Source organism: Protopterus annectens, chromosome 14.part0 (genome assembly GCF_019279795.1).
Source record: "Protopterus annectens isolate FY-2018-M chromosome 14.part0, PAN1.0, whole genome shotgun sequence".
NCBI lineage: Eukaryota > Metazoa > Chordata > Ceratodontiformes > Protopteridae > Protopterus > Protopterus annectens.
This window is the reverse complement of record NC_056748.1, coordinates 697655193-697677855: the sequence shown is the minus strand read 5'-3', so window position 1 is coordinate 697677855 and position 22663 is coordinate 697655193. Positions and strand designations below refer to the sequence as shown.

Below are 22663 nucleotides of genomic sequence, written 5' to 3'. Positions count from 1 at the left end.
TGCAGTCCTGGTTTCCCGCCCTCCATCCCCCTTATCTCTCTCTTCTTCGCTCTTTACAGGGCTATTTAGTATTTACTTTCTACTGGTGGTGTTATTCCACCTTAACCTAGCTCCCTATTTGGTGGCTCCTGATATTTGGGTCAAGAAAAACTGATGTAATGGCGTTGGGTGCCTGTTTTTATACCACTGACTTGATGTCAGTCCTGGAGCGACAGCAACCAGTAATGGCCGACTGAGCGCTACCCCTGGCAGGATAACCCAAGTGTGATGACTGCAACAGTGAATACACTCTAACATCTACATTTATGGTAAGTGTACACAAATGTACTTTCCTATGCTAGCATCCCTGCCTCCTTCTAGGGTTTTCACTCTGATTTCCTTTTTTCAGTCCCTTCTTCCTCTGGCCTTGATTTCAGCCAGGGAATTTCTGATGGCTCTGAGATTCATGGCATCCACCATCCCTATGCATTCCTTCGCCGGATTGCACATGGGAAAGCTTCAGTGCTATCTAAAGTCAGTTTGGTTTCAGCATTCTCATCGTCTAGAGTTTCCAGTCCTCCTCCTTCCGTATCTCAAGTTGGAATTTCAGTGGTGGATTCACCAACTGATTTTGAATCCAGAGCTTCCCTTTCATCCCCCACTTGCCTCTCAAGTTCGTTTCACAGATGCTTCAGACAGGGGGCTTCCTTTGGAAACCTAAAGGTGGAAGGCCTTTGGTCTCCTCAGCAACAGCAGGAGAACATCAGTATCATGGAGATGAGGGCTATTCTTTTGGCCCTTACTGCTTCCCATTGTCTGTTGTCTTCAGGGGCCCTTAAAGATCTTTGCAGGCAACACCACAGTGATGTACTACATCAGCAAACAAGGGGAACAAGGTCCTGTCTTTGTAGACTGGCATTCTAGGTTTGGGAGTTAGCAACTCAGTACCAAGTTACTCTTCAGGCTGTGTACATTCCTTCAAGTCAGAATATTGTGATATTGTGTCAGACTCCCTGAGCAGATCCATAACACAATCTCACAAGTGGATGCTCCACAGGGATGTGTTTCTGGACATTATCCACCAGTGGAGTATTCCTCAGGTAGACCTGTTTGCCTCCCCTCTGAACAGGCAGCTTCCTCAATTTTGTGCCAGGACCCCTTTGGCCTGGAAGGTGGACACATGTGAGGGGATGTTTCTTTATGCCTTTCCTCCCTTCCTCTCATTCCAGAAGTCCTGTACAAGATAAAATAGGCTGCTCCCAAAATCTTGCTTGTGACTCCCTTTTGGCCCAGACAGCATTGGTTCCCTCTTCTTCTGCACTTACCTCACATGGGATATCTCATCCACCCCCACCCCCACCTGTCCACACTTCAACTGACACTGTGGGTGATAGGATTTTGATTCCCTATAGGCACCTTTTTTCTGAGGATGTGCTTTGGGTTTTGCAGGAGGCCAGGAAACCCACTGCTAGGAAATCCTACATGTCCAAATGGAAGAGGTTTTCTGTTTGGTGTCTTCCTTGCAACTTGGAACCCCTTACTGTGGATGTTCCTTTGGTTCTTTCTTATTTGTGTGAATTGCTGAATGCTGTGTTGGCATATTCTTTAGCCCACCTCTCAGCTATTTGTGCTGGTCTATCTTTAACTCCTCCTTTTGCCTCTAAGTTTGAGGCCAAACAGTTTCTTAAAGGAGTACTTCATATTAGACCTCCCAGGAAGCCTGTTCCTCCTTCCTGGGATCTTAATTTCGTTGTGGAGAAATTTTACCCATGCTCTTTTTATGTCTGCTGCTTCAGCCTCCTTACAACATTGTTCTTGGAAGACTGTTTGTTTTCTGTTGGCCCTTACTTCTGCCAGACAGGTGTCTGAGCTTCAAGCCATTATGGGTGTTCATCATTTTTTAGTTTTTAATAAGGACAGTGTGTCTCTTCGTACCAATCCTTCTTTTATGCTTAAGGTGGTAAATGAGTTGGATTGTCAGTCTGTTAATTTGCCCACTTTTTTCCCCTCTCCACAATCAGCTAGTGAGAAGTTGTTGCATACTTTGGATGTGCATAGACAACTAGGATTTTATTTGGACAAAACTAAAGTTTTTAGAAAATCTTATCAGTTTTTTGTTTGTTGTCATCCTAGATCATTAGGTTTAGCAGTTTCCAAGCAGACTATTTCCTCTTGTATTTCTAAAACTATTTATTTTTATTATTCTTATCATGGTAAGAGCATTCCTTCTGTGGTTAAGGCCCACTCTACCATGGCTGTGGCTTCTTCTGGTGCTTTTTACAATGGTTTGGATACTAATTCTAGAGGCAGCTACCTGGTCTTTGGTGCATGCATTTACCAAGCATTACAAGTTGGATGTCATATCCAGGGCTAGAGCTGGTCTTGCTAGGGCCATTCTTCATGGATTCGTAGAAGGCTCTGTTGGCACTTGCTCCTCCCTGTCTTCTTCCTGAGTTTTTGCACTCTCTGTTATGTTAAAAATACTGCAACAGTGAAATGGAAGGACATAGTATCGGTGTGTAAAATCTTACCATAAAAGTAGATGTCCTTCTCTTCACTGTTGCAATATTCATTTTCTCCCTCCTCCCCCCCTGGTCTTTTGTCCCTCTGGATTAGTGTTTTACCCTTTGGTATCCTAGGACTGGCATTCCTGCTGGGGCTGTCAGTTCTAAGGATGGTATGTCCTGAAGTCACCTGTATGCCCTTCTCCTTGCACAGGGAGCATATGTGTGACATACAGCATAGCATTAACAAACTAAATACTTTGGTATACTGGCCTGATGTCGGGCTGCCCTTGGCAGGGAATCCCCCACGTTAAGAATACTGCAGCAATGAAGAAAAGGACATCTACTGTTATGGTAAGATTTTACACAACTCTACTTTCTTTCCCTCTTTGTAGTCTGTAAGGCCTCATCCCGTGTGCCTGTCTGGAGATTTCATCAGCATAATGACACTGGACAGAAACAGTTTATATAGGAGGGCTCAAAATAACACGCAAGTGCATAGCTTGTAATGGTAGCCATATAAAAAGAGAGTAGGCCATCATGCATAGTGTTGATGAAAGAAAGTCGAGGAATTAAGGCTTTTTACTACCTCAGACTCCATGGATTCCAGGTAAGTGCTGTATTTATAGGTTCATAAGTTCATAGGTTGGTACTAGGCTATCGGCCCTAGGGCCTATACAAGCCTAGCCATAACAATTCCCTGGCTGTTTCTTCCCACACTATTTACTTCCCTGGACCCCTGTCTAGCAGGGCAACTGAAGTGATCCCCGGGGTGAATTTCCTTTCTCCCATCCAATCAAGGTTCCTTTTGAAGAGGGCCAAAGAGGCGTTCTGCTTGACAAGTATGGTCAATCTATTCCAGAGTCTGGGGAGTCTCTGGGTCAGGAACCAATCCCTCCAGCATGTTTTGTTTATTGTGATGACAAGGTTTAGATCCCTGGAGCATGTGGCTCTGAGGGATTGGGATTTCTTTAAGTGTAGCATGTCCAGCAGCTCTGGGTTTGACATGGCCTTGTATGTTAAGCAGAGATCACCTCGGAGTAGATGATATGCAACAGAGTATAGCTGGAGTTTTTTTAAGATGGTCAGCATAGGGCATCTGCTTTAGGCCTGTGATTCTTTTAGTGAGGTATTTCTGCGGCCTTTCCAGTTGTTGCAGATGTCTTGAGAGGGTGCATACCAAATGGGGCGTTGTATTCTATAATGAGTCTAATGAAGAATGAGTGCAGTGGGACAATGACCTCCTTTTTTCTGGATGAAAAGCCCTTAGTGATAAGGTGTGCCACATAGAAGGATTTCCTGACTGTTGTGGCGATGTGGTTATTGAAGGTGAGACCACTGTTCACCTGTGTCCCTTATCACACTTTCAGTGTTTAGTGGACTGCCACCTATGTGGTAATTCACGGGTACATGTTTTTTCCCAAAGGGGATAACTATACATTTCTTGGCATTGAGCTTGAGCCCATGGCTCTGGCACCAAGCATCTGTTTCTGTAAGGCCCTTTTGTAGAGTATCCACATCATTTGGGGATTCAATAATGGCTCCTAGTTTGCAGTCATCTGCGAACTTTGTTAACCAGAGTCCCTTAGTGTTGACCTGTACTTCAGAGAAGTAGATGCCAAACAAGAGAGGTCCCAGGACTGAACCCTGAGGTACACCACTTGTCTGGAGCTGGAAGGGGTGTGAGAATAGCTTTTCTCAGATTGGGGTACATGATGGGCAGATGTTGAGAATCACACAGAAGCATTATTTCACAGAAAGGGTGACTGGTGATGGGTACATATTTCCTGATCTAGTAGGATTAAAAACTGACTGAATACAGGAATGCTTGGGATTGGCCTAGGACCATCCTTTAAAAAGTGAAAGTTAGAAAGGATTGGAGTAAAATGTGCAACATACAGCATTCATAATATTGAGCAAACTAAATATGACACGTCTTCCTTACTCTCTCTTGGATTATATAATGTGTCAAACACACTTTTGAATAAACTTTATAGAAAGTGCAACTTGCTTGACCATACAAGACTGCAGATGGCCTACACAGATGTTTCTTGCTCCTAATCTGCAGAGAATCACTTTTAAAATTCTATTTAAAGCCTTTCATGTTTTTTCCTATTTAAAGAAACTTTTGATGATTTACCATATTTCGTAAGCACTCTACTCAGGTGCTTTAGGGCCGTTGGTACATCCCATGTTCAGATGTGACCCACTTGGACTGATTTTTTTTTTTTTTTTTAGTGGACCTCAGACCTGTGAGATTTTCAGCCTTGGCAGCTTCATTTGTTTGTATCTGAGCCTGTCTTCAAGAGTGCTACAAGATGCACCTCATCCATAAAGTTTTCTGAGATCCGTTAATCCTTGAAACCTATTTCCTTTGGGTTAAATGTTTTTTTATTATATTCTCTCTGTTTTTGTTAACCAGTGCAGAACTTTACTCCCTTTGGGCCATTTCAGTTCAAGAATACTTGCATGTTTCAGATGAAAGTATTTTATGAATAACAAACTTGAGTACGTATGCAAAATCACATAGCTAGGGTTTCACATTTAAATATATACAGTATGTCTAGAATCATTTAAGCTTGGATTATGGAACAGATCAAGTAATATTTCAGTGTGTGTAGAATATTGATGGAATATGATGGAAAAGCTGTCAGTTATTTGTTTAAAGTAATGTTTGTGTGTACAATGTACAGCACTATTGAGCTTGTAGGACATGACATTACAATGACTTAAGAATGAAATGTATGAAAGGTAGGAGTAGAGGTGGGAAGTTTAGGAGTTAAGATCAGAGAAGAAAATGTTGGTATTCATAAGAAGACAAGGCATAGGTAAGTACAGTGTTTGCTGTGGGGAATCAAAAAATGGCATAATGATTAAGGTGTTTACCTCACAGACAATAAGGTACAAGGTTTAATTCTCACCTTTGAAAAGGAAATTGGCTAGGCTTAAAGTGGCCCACCAAGGAAAATAGCCTAGTATTTTATCTGTGAATCTATCCACAGTGGTAGCGTCGTTGCCTCACAGCAAGAGGTTCTCCCGTTCGATTCACGGCTTGACTTAGTTGAAGGTTGAACGTCGAGCTGGCACCTCGACGTTCATGAAAATCTACTGCCAATCATTAGCGGACCAGAGTTCTGCTGTGGCGACCCCTAACGAGGAAAAGCAGAAAGACAAACAACAACATTTTATCTGTGAATCTGTAAATAGGCTGTGCTTGTTTGAAATGCATCTTTTTAAGCTCTAGACAGAATTTTTTTAAGAGCGTGTGTATGTTGTGGGGATTAACATGGACTTCCAGTTTTGTAGACGGAGGACAAAGAAGCATTTGACACAGCTTAAATTAATAAGAAGTGCCTGCAGGGCTGAGGTATCAACTGACAGAGACCTTAGGTCATGTGGTGGAGGAAGTTCCTTCAGACATTTACTGGCAAGTTATGGGAATGTCTCTTAGTTGATAGGCTTGAAAAAAACGGGCTTTTTAGCAAGAAAAATAATTCTATGTAGAATTGTTATCCATTTGATTTTATGCAGTGTCATTTTTCATTATTTTATTTATTTGTTTGTTTATTTTACTTATTTATTTTTGTGAGCGTTTTATTAATTGACTGAAGTGATACGAATGGTGGAAATTTCTTTTTTGAGGCTGGTGTGCTAATTGAGAACCAGTTTTCCAGTTGTGGAAATAAGACTTCCTTTCCAGTGGTGGCTCTGGCAGTAGGAGACAGGAAGCATGATATTTTCAAGCCTAGAATAGTAGCTTGTTAACTTTTGGTTTGTGTATTTGAAATATCAGAATAGGATATAGCCAGTTTCTTAGATTAGCTGTATGACTGAATTGTTTCTATGATTTTGCCATTATCGCTGGAAATTGTGCAGTCAGTAGGCGTTTTGGCAAGTTTTTGCTGAGATGCAATAAACATTGTTTTGATCTTTGTTATTCTGAGATTACTTTGTTTAGGTTAAGCTAGTTACTGAGTTTTGATGGGTTGGCCTTATTTTTATTTTTATAATACTGTTAGTCTTACAGGCAAGTAATAGTGAGTGACTAACAGAGTTATTTTTAAATAGGTAAATTAACTGATTCTGCAGACTTTTTTCATCCAAAATCATTGTTGTGTGGGTAGTTGTAATACATTTTGACAGTATTTAACATTCTTTTTTGGGTCCTTCAACGCAACCCTCCAACATGACCTATCAGTCACTTTTTTTATTTATTTGTTCCCTTGGCCTGGCTGGCCATGGGCATTGCTGGTTGGGTGAAGCTTGGACAGTGCTGGCCCATCATCATATGTTCTGCTTTTTATATTTTTATTGTCCTGCCTTTGTGTTTTGCTAAAGAATGTGTACAAGGTGTACAGTGGAGCACACAGGGTTGTTGGCATAAGAGTTTCCTCTCATGCCACCCTGGTAGTCTTCCTGATTATGCTTTACAGAGAGTATTTTCCATGGGAGCTGACTGTTAATCACTCATGAGGTGGGATTTCCACATACCCGACTACCATCCACAGAGAAGCCAAGCAAGATTATAGTCTTTTATTCTTCCCTGCCTAACCAGCTCCCCCAACACCTGGGCTGCTGCTAAAACTCTGGCCATGTAGGCAGTAGTCGGTGCTTTATCACTGGACACCATGGAACCAGTGTAATATGCACAAACAGTGCTTTAAGTATGTAATGGCCTGATATAGATCCAAGTGCTACCTAGCCTGAAATTTATAGCCCCGTTCTCCTACACAAATTCACTCATCTTTCATTTCACAGCAGCAGGACTGTAAATTTCTCATACTATCTGTGTCTGCTTTTAGGTTTTTCATGAGTTGACCTTTCAACATTAGTTTCCATGCTGTAAACTGTGAACTGCTAATGAAGTCTTGTATCCCTTCTAAGAAGCGCACATAACATTCCTAACAAGTCTTACCAACTGCTTCTACAAAGACATGAGTGTTTCTAGAAGTAGGCACAGAAGTGTTTCTGTGCATTCAGGACTCCCTCTCTCTAGTCCCATTACTTATATTTCCAGTGAACTTACATTTGTTAGGTGTGATCTGGAAGAGCTTTACAGTTATGTATGCCTTTTTTCATGTTTTTGCTGGGTCTATATCACTTAATCGAATTTCACATCGCTGAACACTTTTTAATCAAACTTACAAGTAAGCGAATGGACTTTACGTCAAAGTTTTTCCTAGGGCAAAACAGAGGTTGGCCACCATGTGGAACTTGCCCTTTTCCCCACTGTAGTGTGATTTTGGAGTTAGTATATTTTTAGTTGAGGGGGGTAAACTCCTCACCTGGGTAGGTTTTAAGTTTTACTTGTGGTCACTAGGGTGACCTGCCATTGTTTTTCCCTAGGAAAAACTTCTCTGAAAAGTGTGATCTCTATTAAAAGGTGTTTGATGAAGAGGAGTTTGATGGTGTGAGGTATGAGTAAATGATATAGACCTGTTTTTGCTAGTACCTTCTGTATCACAGTATACTATGTTTCCATTGATGACTGTTTCATGGTTGCACTGTTTCATACTTGCAGTAAGTCTCAGCTTTCTTTTGATTGCTCCTTTAGCTTTGCTTATTTATCTTATCCAGTATTGCTTTTCATGATGATAATGTTATAATTCTTTCTGTTGAATACTGGGATCTATCCTTCTGTCCTCTCTCTTAACTTATCATAATCATCATCATGACATTGAATTGGTATAGTACCAGTACTCAAATACACTTTAGTGTAAGCCATATTTATGGTGATATGCTAAGGTGGTGCATTAACCCACATCACTCTGTGGGCACACCTGATGAGACTGTAGTACACCCCCATCCCGGTCAGTCATGTTGAATGCATCCATTCACATGTGTACAGCTTGCACTGGTGTGTTTGCACAGATAAGAAGTCTGGATCATGTAGAAACAGTTTATTTGACCATTGTTATAAACTAAACCATGGTATGCAGTAGTGAATTGCCCCAAGTGACACTCATCTATAGGTCAACATTATTGTCCCTGTTATTGTAATCTTTTGTGCAGTACTATCCCATAGCATTTGGTTTACTGAATAGTTAGCTTAGTCAGGGTATGTAGATGTAACTGTATTTACCTAAAGATTCATATGATTGCATGAGATGGACCAAATTTTCTTATTTAACTACACATTTGTTGTTAGGCTGGTGATTTTAACAGTAATGTTAATTATCTTACCTTTTTGTAGCTGTAGTCTGAAATTGACATGAACAGTAACTCAATTGCCTAATTCATTCCGTCTCTCTTAACTCCCTGCTTTGTGTTTCTGTAGTTTTTCATACACTTCTGAGATGGAACACAATGCAATCTTTTTTTCTGTTTCACATATTTCAGCCTTGTTGGTTCATACCCTGTGTGGATGGTTTCATGAGGCCACTGCATTCTGGCAGTCATCTGCAACAATGGCTAATAGGCTTGACATTTTTTTATTCTACTTTTTCCTGGGTTTGCTTTCCTTCCAGAAGTCATCCCCTTATTAGCTGTATCTAGTCATTACTCCAGACTGTATATTCCCAAGTCAGGGTGAGAGATGGCAAGGAGAAGCCATCACACTAAAAGCCTCAGAAGTGGTTTGTGCCATTGCTGGCATAATGGAAATGAGAGCATATTTATTTAGGTCTGTTGACTTTCCTGGGAAGGAGGACAGATAGCCTACACTTTGGAGAGCACAGTGGCCCTTCTCTAATTTGCTTGTGCACTCTCATGCACTCGCACTAGAATAACCACCTATGTAGCTTGATGGCCTAATGCCTGCTCCCAGGACTGCCTGTTACAGTACTGCCCCTCTTCCAAGGGATTATGGCATTATATGGCATTGTTCCACTGTTTCTCCCAGGATGGGCATGCCCATCCTGCCATGCCAGCGTAGTCCAGTGCCAGAACCGCTAATCCAGTTTTTGCCTGGGCTTTATCTCACTATACCACAGGAGCTAGCTGTTAGGTCCGGCAAATTGACTCTAGATTTGTAGCATTTGTATGTATTTTTCAGCTTTTCTGGTATTTTTGCTTACTACTCCTTCCTTTTCTTTCTCATTTATAATGACATTTTTGTCTTGTAATTGCTTTAAACATAACATGCAGAATTGTATTCTATATTCACTTACATAAAAACAGACAGACAAGGGAGCATTTTGTTAGTGCTTAACCTTTGCTTCATAACTTCCTCATTTCTGTTTTCAGGCACCCTTGACAGCCACTGACACAGCCATCCTGTCTGGCAGCCTCTCCACGCAGAATGGCAATGGTGGAGGAACAATCAACTTTGCTTTGAGGCGAGTCACTTCTGCAAAAGGATGGGGAGAGGTAAGAGTATTTTGCTCCATGCTATGTGGGAAAGATTCCATACTAGCTAGGACTTCTGTCCCTGATTTTGGTGGTGCAATTTTACACAGATGTTTGGTAGACCAGTATTTTTTGTTTCACAGTTTGGAAATTTCACCAGGGTATCAAACATATTATACAGTGTGTGTGCTTAGTACAGACATTTTATGAAAATCTGACATGATGCATTTAAGATGCCAGTCAACTAGAATGTTTAGAAGGTATTAGTACATAGCATTTTAAAAACTTAGCCTGAAGTGTTTTAAAAACCATATTGTTTTGAGGTACGCTTTTGCAAGGAATTGCTTGGGATGACCTATTAAAAATAAGTAGAAACCTTAACCATTAACATCCATTGCCCATCAAAATTGAATTTAAAAGATGGCTGTAGGCAGGAACTGAAAAAATAGATTTCAGATCCTGTATTGATAATCTTCACACGATGTATGTTCCTCTGTTATTTTAAATTGGGGTAGCATCATTTTGTTTTACCTCAAAATAGCTTGGTAGAGCTGCCATCCTGTTGTGATTTTGTTTTTCAATAAAGACCATTGTTTAATGCAATACCCCACAATATGTTGGTTTCGACAGACCTTTATCCCAGCACTGTATCGCTTGTCAGAGGTTTTTAATAGATGGTTTGTTCAAGTTAACCAGTGGTTGCCATCATGTGTCGTATAGATGGATAGGAAAAACTTCAGCCCTGGCAGCTAATTCTACATCCAGAAGACAATATGTTTTAAGTGCTGCTATAACTGCATCTGATAATAAAGACTGTGGCCTGATAACGTGATATATTAGGGGGGTTTTCTGACCACTTATTTTAGTTTGAAATTTAGCAGTGGTATTGGTTTCAAAGAACCCTTATGTCACTCACTAACCAACCCGTCTGTGACCCAACTGTCTATTTACAGCTCAGAACTAGGCACTTGTTCAGACACACACACACACACACACACACACACACACACACACACACACACACACACACACACACACACACACACACACATCTATTACCACCATGCAGTCAGTAGTTATGGTATTTTTTGTGAGTTGATAACTATTTAAATATTTCTGTAAAAAATGTCCGACAGTAAATTATGCCCAAGGCAAATCTGTCTTGTCTCCAGTCAGCATTAGAAACGGTGAAAAACTCTTGATCTGATGTTGTCAATCTTCTTTCTTGATGAATGGGACTCTGTTCTGACCCCTCGGAACTGGCTTGGCCATTATACAGCTCGCACCAGCCAAAAAACTCTCGAGCTAAGACTCTACCCATAATGCCCCTCTCTCCATTAGCTCAGATCTCATTTGCTGCTCTGATAACAAGAAGCGTCAGCCGATAGTCTCCAGCTAAATAGTTTCATTTGATCTATATATATATATATATATATATATATATATATATATATATATTCCCTTAAAACTTGCCCTCTTCCCCGGGTCCTGATATGGAGGGCAGTTCTTCGGAGCGGGGTGTGACCTTGGTTCCAGGCTCACATCCCTCTTCAGGTGGGCCTGCTTTCCAGATCATGGAGAGAGCGTTAACTTCAGCTGGCTCTCAGTTGGCTCCTTCTACTTCGGAATGTCACATATTTGTACCTTCTGGAACGCAGCTGTCACTATCTCTTACATCGGGACAGCGGGTACTAGAACGGCAATATATCCTTGTTCAGGGTCCCTCTTCGGAGTCTTCTTTAGAGATTCACACTGAGGAACCACCCAATAAGAAGACTTGCAAGAGAAAGCATCTAGATTCTGCAGAAGAATCGGTCATGGAAGATTCAGACTACGATGAAGGGGTGGGTTACCTCCGATCACCCCCAGAAGATGTCTCATTTGGAGACATCTTGGAAATCTTAAAACAGAGGGATGATTGGAAATTCACAAACCCATCCTCAGAGGAATCTGTGTTTTTTTGTAGGCTTTCGCTGCTCGCCCATCTACTTCCTGGGTGACCCCACCCGCTGACGACCTTAAGTTTATCGCACAGTGGGCGTGGAAGGCTCCTTATTCCATAGAGCCAATTCCCCAGAGGCTGGACAAATCTTATCAGTTCCAGATAACCAGCCACATTGGGGAAAGGGTTTACCAGTAGATGCCATGGTGGTGGCAGCGGCCACCAAAAAGGAACTTGCTGAGGAGAGTTCCACCATCCACCCTCCTAACCGAGAGCCTCGGACAATGGACAGATTTGGGAAGCAGGTCTTTGCATCATCGACCTTCTCTCTTGGGTCCTTGAATTTCATGGCACACTTTATTAGATTCCAAAGGGTCTGATAAAGGAGCTGTCAGATACCCTCACTGGAACTGTGTCTGATGAGGTGCAGGGCAAAGTTGCCTCTCAGCTTGCCACCCTGGAGTCTATATCGAGCTCGTCCATGTGGCTCATCGCTCATGCAGCTAAAGGAATGACTAGGGCAGTGGGTTCAGGCGTTGCCAGAAGGCACAAGCTTGGATTCGCTTGTGTGACTTCGCAGAACCTTTCAAATCTTCCTTTGTCAATGCTGCTATTGACGGATCTTCCTTGTTTGCCCCCCCCCATAGTCAGAGAGACACTAGCCAGGTGGAAAAAAGATGGAAAGACCCTTTCTGCTGTGGGCATTTGTTTCTCTGCTCCTCAACAATCTTGCTGTAGGAATCAGAGGAGTGGAAAAATGTGGTTCAAAAAGTCCCACGGGCCTTTTCAGGACATGCATGGTGAATACTCCCCTTGGGGCAGAGGGGGGGGGGGTGTTCAAGTGGAAGATGCCATCCCCATGCCAGAGAAGGTCTTCAAAAATCAGTGCTCCAGAGATTGCTTCTTCGGGCAGCCCTAGCAGCACTCCTGAATGGAAGCCTGATTGTTTACCTGTGGAAGCAGTTGAGGGAAGAGTTTCACTACACCAGACAGCCTGGCTATTGATAACTTTGGATACTTGGGTGCAGAGAATTATCACCAGAGGTTGCGAAATTCCCTTTAGTCTCTTTCCAAAGACCCCAAAGAGAGTCCCTGATGTTCCACCCAATCAGAGGGACCATGCAGCTGTACAGATTCAAAATCTGTTAGAAAAGTCATTCAGGAAGTCCCACCCGGCCAAAAAGGATCCGGATTTTACTCGAGATTCTTTATAGTGCCAAAATAGACAGAGGACTGGAGACCAATTTTTAGGTCTCAGCCTTCTGAACAATTTCATTCAGCATACAAAATTCCCCTATGGTCGTGGCTCAGTCTGTCCTTCCCTTTCTAGAGGAGAATGACTGGATGTGCTCTATAGACCTTCAGGATGCGTATTACCACATAAAGATGGACAAAAGCTCCCGAAGGTTCCTCTGCTTCCGGCTGGGAAGACAGAGTGCCGCCCTTTGGTCTCACCACAGCCCCCAAGATGTTCACCAGATGCATGCATTGCAGTGGTAACAGCACACTTTAGGCTACGCAGGTTCCAAGTGTTTCCATACCAGGACATCTGGCTCCTCACCCCCCCAACCAGGCATCTACTGCTTCAACCCACAGACTTCATATTGAACCATTTCCAGTCTTTGAGAATTACGATCAACAGAGAAAAATCACAGTTGATTCCAACACAAGACCTAGAATTTATAGCCGCATGCCTCAATACAGTTTCTTGTGTAGCCTGTCTTCCTCTACACAGATTACAAAAATTAAAGTCGCAAGTACAAGTAATCATTTCCAAAAACAAGGTTCCTGGTTTTCTTGTCCTGCAAGCTGTGGATTCTGTGGCAGTAACCATAACTTTTGTACCCCTTGCAAGGTATCACATGAGGCTGCTTCAATGGCTCTTAGCAGCCCAATGGTCACTACTGATACTGCCAATGTCTTATCCAACCTTGATAAATCACTGCAAGAAGGATTTTTCCTGGTGGATGAAGCCAGAGGAATATCTATGGGGCCGCACCTTCGCTCCTTCTCTGCCCACCGTCATAGTGACGCTTCCCAGATCGGGTGGGGGAGTATTATCTGGGAAGAACATTTCAAGGCACTTGGTTCCCGCAAGATGCCAATTTCCACATCAGTGTCCTAGAATTAAGGGCGGTGCATCTAGCGTTGCAAGCCTTTCAGTCCTTCCTTCAGGGATGGTTGCAATCCAGTCCGACCACATGTCAGTAGTGTCATACATCAACAAGCAAGGTGGAACCAGATCCTACCCCCTGTGTCGGGAAGCTGTCAGGATATGGCAATGGGGTATTGCTTCCAACCTCTTTCTAATAGCAATGCATATCCCGGGAAGCTCCATTGTGATAGCAGACAAACTGAGCAGATGTATCCTCCTGCCTCACAAGTGGACTCACAATCCTAAGGTGGAGATAAACATTTTTCATTGCTGGGGCAAGCCTTGCTGCGATCTTTTTGCTCCCCAATAAACAACAAATGCAGCAGCTACTTTGCCCTAATTTCCCCTGCAGGGGGAGACCCCGAGAGACGCACTACTCAACAATTGGCCCCCGGGACTACTTTGACTTTCCTCAATCCCTCTCATTCCCCTATTCTTGAAGAAAGCCCAAAGATTGAAAAGCAAAGTGATCCTCAATGCACCCTATTGGCCCTGTCAAGTCTGGTTCCCCTTACTTTGGCCTCACCTGATTCACCATCCTTGGATTCTGGACCCAGTTCCAAACATGCTGTCTCATCCATAGGGATTGGTGCATCCCAACCTTTACAGTCTCAAGCTGACAGCTTGGTATCTCCAATTCCATTAATTGCCAGGCAGAGCAAATTACCTTCCCCAGTACAAAAAATCCTTCTGGCTTCTTAAAAACTATCCACCAGGAAACTCTATCTTAGCAAATTGAAGAGATTCTCAATCTGGGCCCGTTCAAATAATTTAGATCCCCGGTTGTCAAGGTCTTGGAATTTCTGGCTTCCCTTTTTGAACTAGGAGCTTCTGCTTCCACCATCAAAGTCCACTTAGCAACCATTTCCAATTTCCACAATGGGTTTGATAATTATAGCTGGATTTCCCATTGTTTATGTAAAACCTTTCTTAAAGGTGCTTTACATCTAAAGCCCCCATTCAAGGATTATACAGCTTCATGGGATTTGACCTTAGTATTACAATCCTTAGTCCTTCAGCCTTCTGAGCTAGCAGCTACTTGCAATGTCAAGTTCCTATCGTGGAAAACTCTTTTTCTAGTGGCCATTACTTCTGCCAGGAGAGTTTCTGAACTGCAGGCCTTATGTGTGAAACACCCTTGTACGATTTTTCATAAGGATAGGGTGTCATTAAGAACCAATCCTTCTTTTCTACCTAAAGTGGTCTCAGAATCTAATATTAACCAGACTGTAGATTCACCAGTCTTCTTTCCAAATTTTTCAAATAAAGGTGAATACTGCTTGCATTTGCAAGATATTCACAGGCAGTTACGTTTCTATTTGGATAGAACCAAATCATGTAGAAAATCAGGTCAATTATTTGTATCCTTTGCAGGTTCAACTATTCTCGAAAGTTACCTTATCAAAATGGCTTAGGGATTTTGTTACCTTCATTTACAGTCATAATAATCTCAAGTTGCCTGTGCCTGTTAAAGTGCATTCCACCAAATTGGTGTCCACTTCAGCTATTTTCCACTCCAAGGCTTTCATGAAAGAAATATGTGCAGCCACAACGTGGACCACTCCCTATACTTTATCACTCATTACAAATTGGATATGACCTCCAGGGGAAGAGCATCCTTTGGCTCTGCTTAGGAATATTCTTCCTTAGGGCTACCCCAGACCTAAAGTAGCTGGGAACTCTGTCCCATTCGTCAAGAATGAATGAAGATTGACAACATCAGATAAAGAAGTTATATCCTTATCATAACGTTCCATCTATGCTGTCGATCTTCATTCATTCTTAACATCCCACCCTCTAACCCCCCTAAGGACTGCTGGAGGTTTGTACATTTGTTTTGGAAGGATTTTAGGTTTCACCTTGGACAGGGCTTCGGTTATCCTTCTATACTTTGGCTGCAAACTCAATCTGAGGTAATGGAGAGAGGAGTGTTATGGGTAGAGTCTTAGCTGGAGAGCCGGTTCTGAGGGGTCAGAACATAGTCCCATTCGTCAAGAATGAATGAAGATCAACAGCACAGATGGAACGTTATGCTAAGGACATAACTTCTTTTTTTTCTTTGTTTTCAGCACATGCTACTGATAATTTGGTATTATACAATGACCCCCCCCCCCATTAATATTCCAAAACGTGCATGCTGATTGGCCAGAGTACCTGTTGTAAATCCCACAATATACCAACGGAAAAAAGGACCGGTCACCCGGACTTTTTTCCGTTTGTTTAAAGTCCTCAAAATATTTTTTTAAACAAAGAAAAAAAAGAAAGAAAAAAAACTGAGCAATGGAGACTTTCTTTTCTCCGTTGCTTCTGTTACTAAGCATTGATGTACTTGGGTATGCGTGGGACGCAAGTCCCTTACGCATGCTCAGTACATCAAAACAGTGAAGCAGTGTACCACAAAAGGCGGAAGAACAGTAATGCGTCATCATACAAAGACATTATTTAAGAAAAGTAAGTATTTTCTTCTTAAATAATGTCATTATATATTAGCAGTAACCGACTCCGTGGTTGTGGTATATTGAAATGTACCCACGATTGGCTTTATTTAATCACTCAGGCTTCGTCCTCATGATTAAACCACACCAGCCGTGGGTAAATCTTCAATATACCACATCACATCTTCAGTTATTGCTTAAGAGTATGTACAAGAGAGTTGTTGTTGTTGTCTTTCGGCTTTTCCCGGTTAGGGGACGCCACAGCAGAACTCCGGTCCACTAATGATTGGCAGTAGATTTTGACGAACGCAGAGGTACCAGCTCGACGTTCAAACTTCAATGAAGGCACGCCCATTTATGCATGTCTTTCGAACGCCTACCCAACCGCTGGGAGGACATGCAGACTCCACACAGAAGACACTCGCCGCACTCCAGCTGAGAATCGAACGGGAAAACCTCTTGCTGTGAGGCAACAACGCTACCGCTACACCACCGCGGATGGTATAGAGTATGTACAAGAGAGTAATGTGTGCAAATATAGTAATGTAAATATTTATTGTTTTAAACAATAAACTATTATTGACATTTGTTTCACTGCAGATATGTCATTTGCAAAGAAGTGGGTGCTACAAATAAATTAACAGGCATTAGTTAGTTAGGAAAACCTGTATGTACTAGGTAAGTTTTTTGGAATCAATGCCACATTTATTTGCCACAGTCTGATACAGTCCTTTTTTAATTCCAGTCCTTCTCCATATGGTATACCCTTTTGATTCCAGAGAGGGAAAAAGTATTTTATTGACAGCTGAATGCTCGCCTCACAGCAAGAGGTTCTCCGGTTCGATCCGCGGCTGGGGTGCCTTCTGTGCGGAGTCTGCATGTCCTCCCTGTGGTCGCGTGGGTTTCCTCCGTGTGCTCCGGTTTCCTCCCACATCCCAAAGACATGCTGTAGGTGGATTGGACACTCTAAATTGGCCTTAGGTGTGAGTGTGTGCGTGTGTGTGCCTTCTGTGGAAGGTTGAGCGCCGGGCTGGCAACTCGACACTGTAAAAACTCCACTGCCAATCATGAGCGGACAGTGATCCGTTGTGGCGAGCCCTAACCGGGAAAAAGCCGAAAGAAGAAGAAGATTGACAGCTGACTGCTGATCCCAATATTTTGCCTGCATCAGACAGAGGGAATCACTTGTGTTCTTTGTAGAACTCTTTCTGAAAACATATCTTTTCTGTGTCTTGGGCAGCTTCATGAATTAATAGCATTCTTAAGTAACCTGGCAACATTCTAAGCATTTCAAAGAAAGAAATTCTATTACAGTCCATATTTAGTATCAGTGGTTCTTTAGGGTGTTAAACATGTTTCTAAAACATTATTTTTCACAGATGATTTAACACGGATTTTCTTTGAGTGTCCCCTTACAGTTTGAGATTTATGCTCTGCTGTTTTAGCTTTGAAGTGCCGCACTTCCTCGGGACATATTGTGAATTTGCATGAGATTGTCTGTTTGTTTTTGTTAACCTGGTAAACAAACTGATGATCCTAAACACTAGACTGTTTTCAGTCACGGCCTGTGCTAGTGAAAGCAGTATGACAGAGGTTTTAATGTCAGTTGTGCAACAAGGTAGTACACTGTCCTTTGGTTCCGGAAGTAAAGAAAGCTGTGTATTCTCTTCACACCCCAGGTGATTAAATTAATTTTCCATTACAGATACTGCAGTGCAGCATTACGGTTGTTGCACTCGAGTGTCTCTTCCCTTCGGATGAGTCTTCAAACAAGACAAAAGTGAGAAGTAACACATCAACCACCCCTGCCTTTGTGCCACAGACATGTTTGCAATCTAATCGTTATCAAGTTGACATCCCATAGCTTGCTGTATAGTAAATTATTATAGATAATTTTCTAAATTACCCACGCCGTACTTAAAATAATTGTATGTAAAACATCAATACATTTACATTCTGAAACATCCTGTTTACCATAAGTAATCATGTCCATATTTTTGTGTAAAGTGGGGAGTCTTTTACAAGATCCAATGTTGTTTTTCCTGTCCCCCTGAACCTGAGGGTTATCGAATCTGACTGGATCGGTGGCTGGCACTTCAGAACCTTGGCTCCGAAGTTGAAACGCCTATCTCATAATGACCTGCATGATTAAATCTCAGATCTCGTTTGCTGCTCCTTAGTGTCAGTGCATTCTCCTGAAGCTTGCTCCCTTAGAGATAAGTGATTTAGTGGCTTTAATTATGTAATTTTCCTCACTTTCTCTCCTTTATTAAAGAATACTGCAACAGTGAAGAGAGGGACATCTACTGTTATGGTAAGATTTTACACAACTGTACTTTTGGGAGTTATCTCATTTGAATTCTGATAGTCAGGCCTGCACTTCCTTTGCGGCCAGGGCATTGGTCAGTCATAGAGCCAAGTTAATTACGAATGGCTTCTTCCTGCCTCATTCTTAGCTGTGTCCCATTTCTCATCTTCTACCTCTCCTTCCAAGAAGTTAGCTGAAAAAGAGACAAGGCAAAGGACAAAGATGAGAGAGGAAGACAGAGATAATGAAAGAGTAAAAGAAAAGGACAATGATGTCAAGAAACAACTTGGTGAGATTTTCATTGAAGATGAGCCAATGCCAAAAGTCCCGAAGACCTTTACCTCCCAGGCTCCTGTTGTGAATCCGGTGTTGGCATGTTCCTGTTACATTCACAGTTTTGCCAGTTCTAGTATCAGAGCCACTCTGGTCTCTACCATTTGAGATACAGAGTCTGTTTTTGTCTAGTGCACCTCAGTCTGGTTGTCTCTAGTCTCCATTCCAAGCCATTATTCCAGATCTACCGTTCTCCCCTGAACCTTCATTCCTCAGGTCCTGTCTCTCCTTTCAAGGTCCAACAGTCAAAACTCCTGCACAGATCCGACAATCCATCTTCCGTGGCGGCTTCTAGGTCTGCAAGGTCCACACAGAGTATTGGATAGATTTGGACAAGATGCTGTGAACTTTCTTAATTGCTCAGTTTGACCTGTGGGTCATTCCCTACTCTCTTGGCTTTGCAAGTAGACAGAGCTGCCCATTTTGCCTTGTATTTAGTTCTTCCTGAAAAATTAATTATACGGTGCTGCTTACTGTGATGGAATCAAAGTCTTCTTAAGACACTAGGTCTTGCTGGCTGGATTCTGCTGAAATCAAAGTCTAGTTATCACAGTCTGTTGCCCACAGAAACTTGCAGAGTGTACACTGATGCAGCACCAAAACTCTGAGCAGTAACCAATAAATTACTTTTTATAAACAAATCACATGTACTACTTTTGCAGCTTTAGTTACACTGTTCTACTTTACTTCTCAAACAGCATGGATGATATGAGAGATACAATACAAAAAAAATCTCTAACAATGTTATCTGCTATAGTCACTTTATAGTAGTCTTACATCCTGTTTTTCTCCATGGTACTCTATTTTGGACTTTGTATGAAAACATCTGTTTGCTGGTGTTTGCAGAAAAATATGTTTTCTTCCTGTAGAGAAATAATGCTGGTATTATCTTTATCCATTCAAACTTCCTTGCTTAACAGAATCATATGATAGAAAAACGTACAGATTGTTTTCCTGTTGTCCATTATTTACAGAAGCAGGTTAACTTTCTTACTGACAATGTGAAACACATACATCCTGTTTTTTACATTCTTGCCAAGTCTGTAAGAGGTCAGATTTCTTGGTGACAGCGTGAAATGCACACATTCTTATTTTTTTTACATTTTTGCTGAGTCTGTAAGGAAACATGTCCATTAAGCAAATTCCTTATTTTTCAAGCCACAGTCATTTAGTATGGATGCTAATCACATATTGCTAAACTCTATTTCTACATTTAAGCAATCTTTATTTTACACCTTATTCATGTTGCATATTTGTAACAGAATTACTCTCAGCCTTTATTCACTGTTAAATACACTCTAACAGTTCCTTTGCTGTTCCACCCATCGATACCAGCAACCCTGAATCTGCTGACCCTCCATTTAGTTCCCTTGTCAGTGCTTACAGCATACCTTCAGTGCCAACCATACCGCTGATGTATTTAACCCCAGCACTGTTGGAGCCACCTGCATCCCAGAGCCATAGGGACTGGGATGAGGATTCAGGGTTGAGGTATGCTCTCAGGCTTTCAGAGCCATACTTGTCCTGGTTGCTTTAGCCCTGGACAGCGCTGCACTGGTCACTGCTTTGAACCTGGCCAGATCAGCTGGAGATGGAGCCTCTTCTAGGTCTGTAGATTGAGGAAGGTCTCCCTTATGTCTTACAGCTTAGGAGTTCAATGTCATAGAGAGAATTTTGTTTCACTTTGAGATAGGATTATCATGATGTGTTAGATCCTCCCCAGTCTTTTTGTCTGCCCTGGGATTTTGGCTGTGTATCAGCTTGTCTAAGAAGAGTCTGCACAAAAAGGTTTTTAGCAATACTAGACTTGGGGCTCCCCTGATACTTCTATAGCCTCCCTGACCTCTCCCCCCTGGAGGTGTACAAGAAGCATCAGTGTAAAAAGAAGCATCTGGATTCCCCTGCTGAGCCTTAGAGGATTCTGACCTTGATGAAGGGGAAAAGGTCTGGAAAACGGATGCTTTCTCATTCACGTGGTGATAGGTAAGTTCCTTAATTGCCTTTCCCCTGATAACCAGAGATCCAGTGTTTTTCTTTAGCACCTTTATTAAATTGTAACTTAAGACATAGACAAACATACATTAACAGAAAAGAAAGCAAACCATTTTAACATTATTTCTATTTAAATACAATATATATCACATATATTTTATCTGCTACTCTCATCAGTCCAACATTACAAAAAATTGCTGAATTCCTGCCTTCCCTTAAACTTTCCTCCTCCTCCTAAACATTATTATGCATGGATTGGTTCCACAATTTCATCTACTTTTATGTAATTTGCTCATTTCCTTTTCTAAAGAGCCCTCTTCCAGTTCTTTTATTCATTTTATAATATTCATTACCTCAAATACAGTTGGTATAGACTTTCATTTCCATTTTGTATTGATTACATTTTTGGCAGCCAACAGAATTAAACTTAATAAGGTCTTACTATGTCTATGCAATTCAGTTCCCGTATCCCAGCTCAAAAAAATCATTTACTTATTTACAGCTGTCTGTTCACCCAATATTTCTGATAGAATACTTTGTAGAGAATTTTTAAAATCTGCCAATTTATTGCACTCCCAAAACATATGTTCCCATTTACCTCTTTCTTTTCCACCATACCTACGACATTAGCTGTCTACCTGAAGAAAAATTCTTTGAATTCTGCTTGGGGTATAAAATACTTATGCAAGCACTCCAAGCAAAGATCCTAAACCTTCTGGGTTTGGATGCATACTTGGGAGCCATACATATGTCTTCCCATTATTTTCTTGTAAAATGCTTTTCCAGTCTCTCTTCCCAGTCTTTTCTAACCTCCTGATTGATTTCTTTAGTTATCATTCAATACTGTATATGCCCTATTAATTATCCCTTTTTAACAACAGCTGATGTTGCTTTTAGATTCAGCTAAGAAATCTACCAGAGCAGGTCTTTCACATTAAATCCCACCTATCCCTTTCACTTTGCCTGTACTCTGAGATCAAGCCCTGGTAGGGAAGGTAGTCCCTGGCCTGCAGTCCAAATGTCTTCTTGGCCTCATCCCACTCTGTTACCTTTCCTGCTTGACTTATTTGCTCCCAATATCTTGGTTCTTTTGCCAAGTTTCTCCAGTAAATTCCATCCCCCTCTTGCCTATTTTCTGTACCCCTACTTGTTGTTATATCTGTTGGCAAAATCTCCTTTCTTCATTCACATATTAACTTAGTTCTTAGAATACTTTCTGCTACTTTATGAATCTAATATTCTTTATGGTTGTTCTTATTCTCCTTAAGGGTCTGAATCCAAAAACCTACTCTTTCTATTTCTCAAACATCCCCCTTGCTTCATCATCATCATCCCTTTCCAGTTTGAATTATAACCTTCGGCTTGTATTATGTATATGAGCCTTAACTGTGTAGCTCTAAAATTTCCTTTAAAATCAAGTAAACCTAAACCACTGTGTTCTATTGGAAGGATCAACTTATATTAGTTATTGTCCAAAATGTCTCCTCTAATTGATAAAAGTATGCCTGACCCATATTCAGGACTAAAGGGACTAAAAACATTTTCACTGCTTGTATCTTATCTATATCCATATCCATAAATAGGAGTTTCCTGTTTCTCAGTTTTTTTTTTGTATTATGTGTTGCTTAGTCTCTTACCACATATCCTTAGTTTCCATGGCAGAAGACTTTTTAATCTATACTCCTAAATACTACTACTTACGTCCCCATAAATATGGGTATTGCTGAA

At 41.5% G+C, this 22663-nt stretch overlaps 1 protein-coding gene across 3 annotated transcripts in view; it reads left to right on the top strand.

The window, feature by feature from the left end:
• The window catches only part of DNAJC11 (DnaJ heat shock protein family (Hsp40) member C11), a 1614167-nt gene that overhangs the window by 411847 nt on the left and 1179657 nt on the right, over positions 1-22663 (top strand). For all 3 annotated transcript variants that reach the window (XM_044056434.1, XM_044056436.1, XM_044056435.1), the window contains one exon: positions 9669-9791. In XM_044056434.1, coding sequence (XP_043912369.1) covers positions 9669-9791 — 123 coding nt within the window. The remainder of the gene's footprint in view (positions 1-9668; positions 9792-22663) is intronic.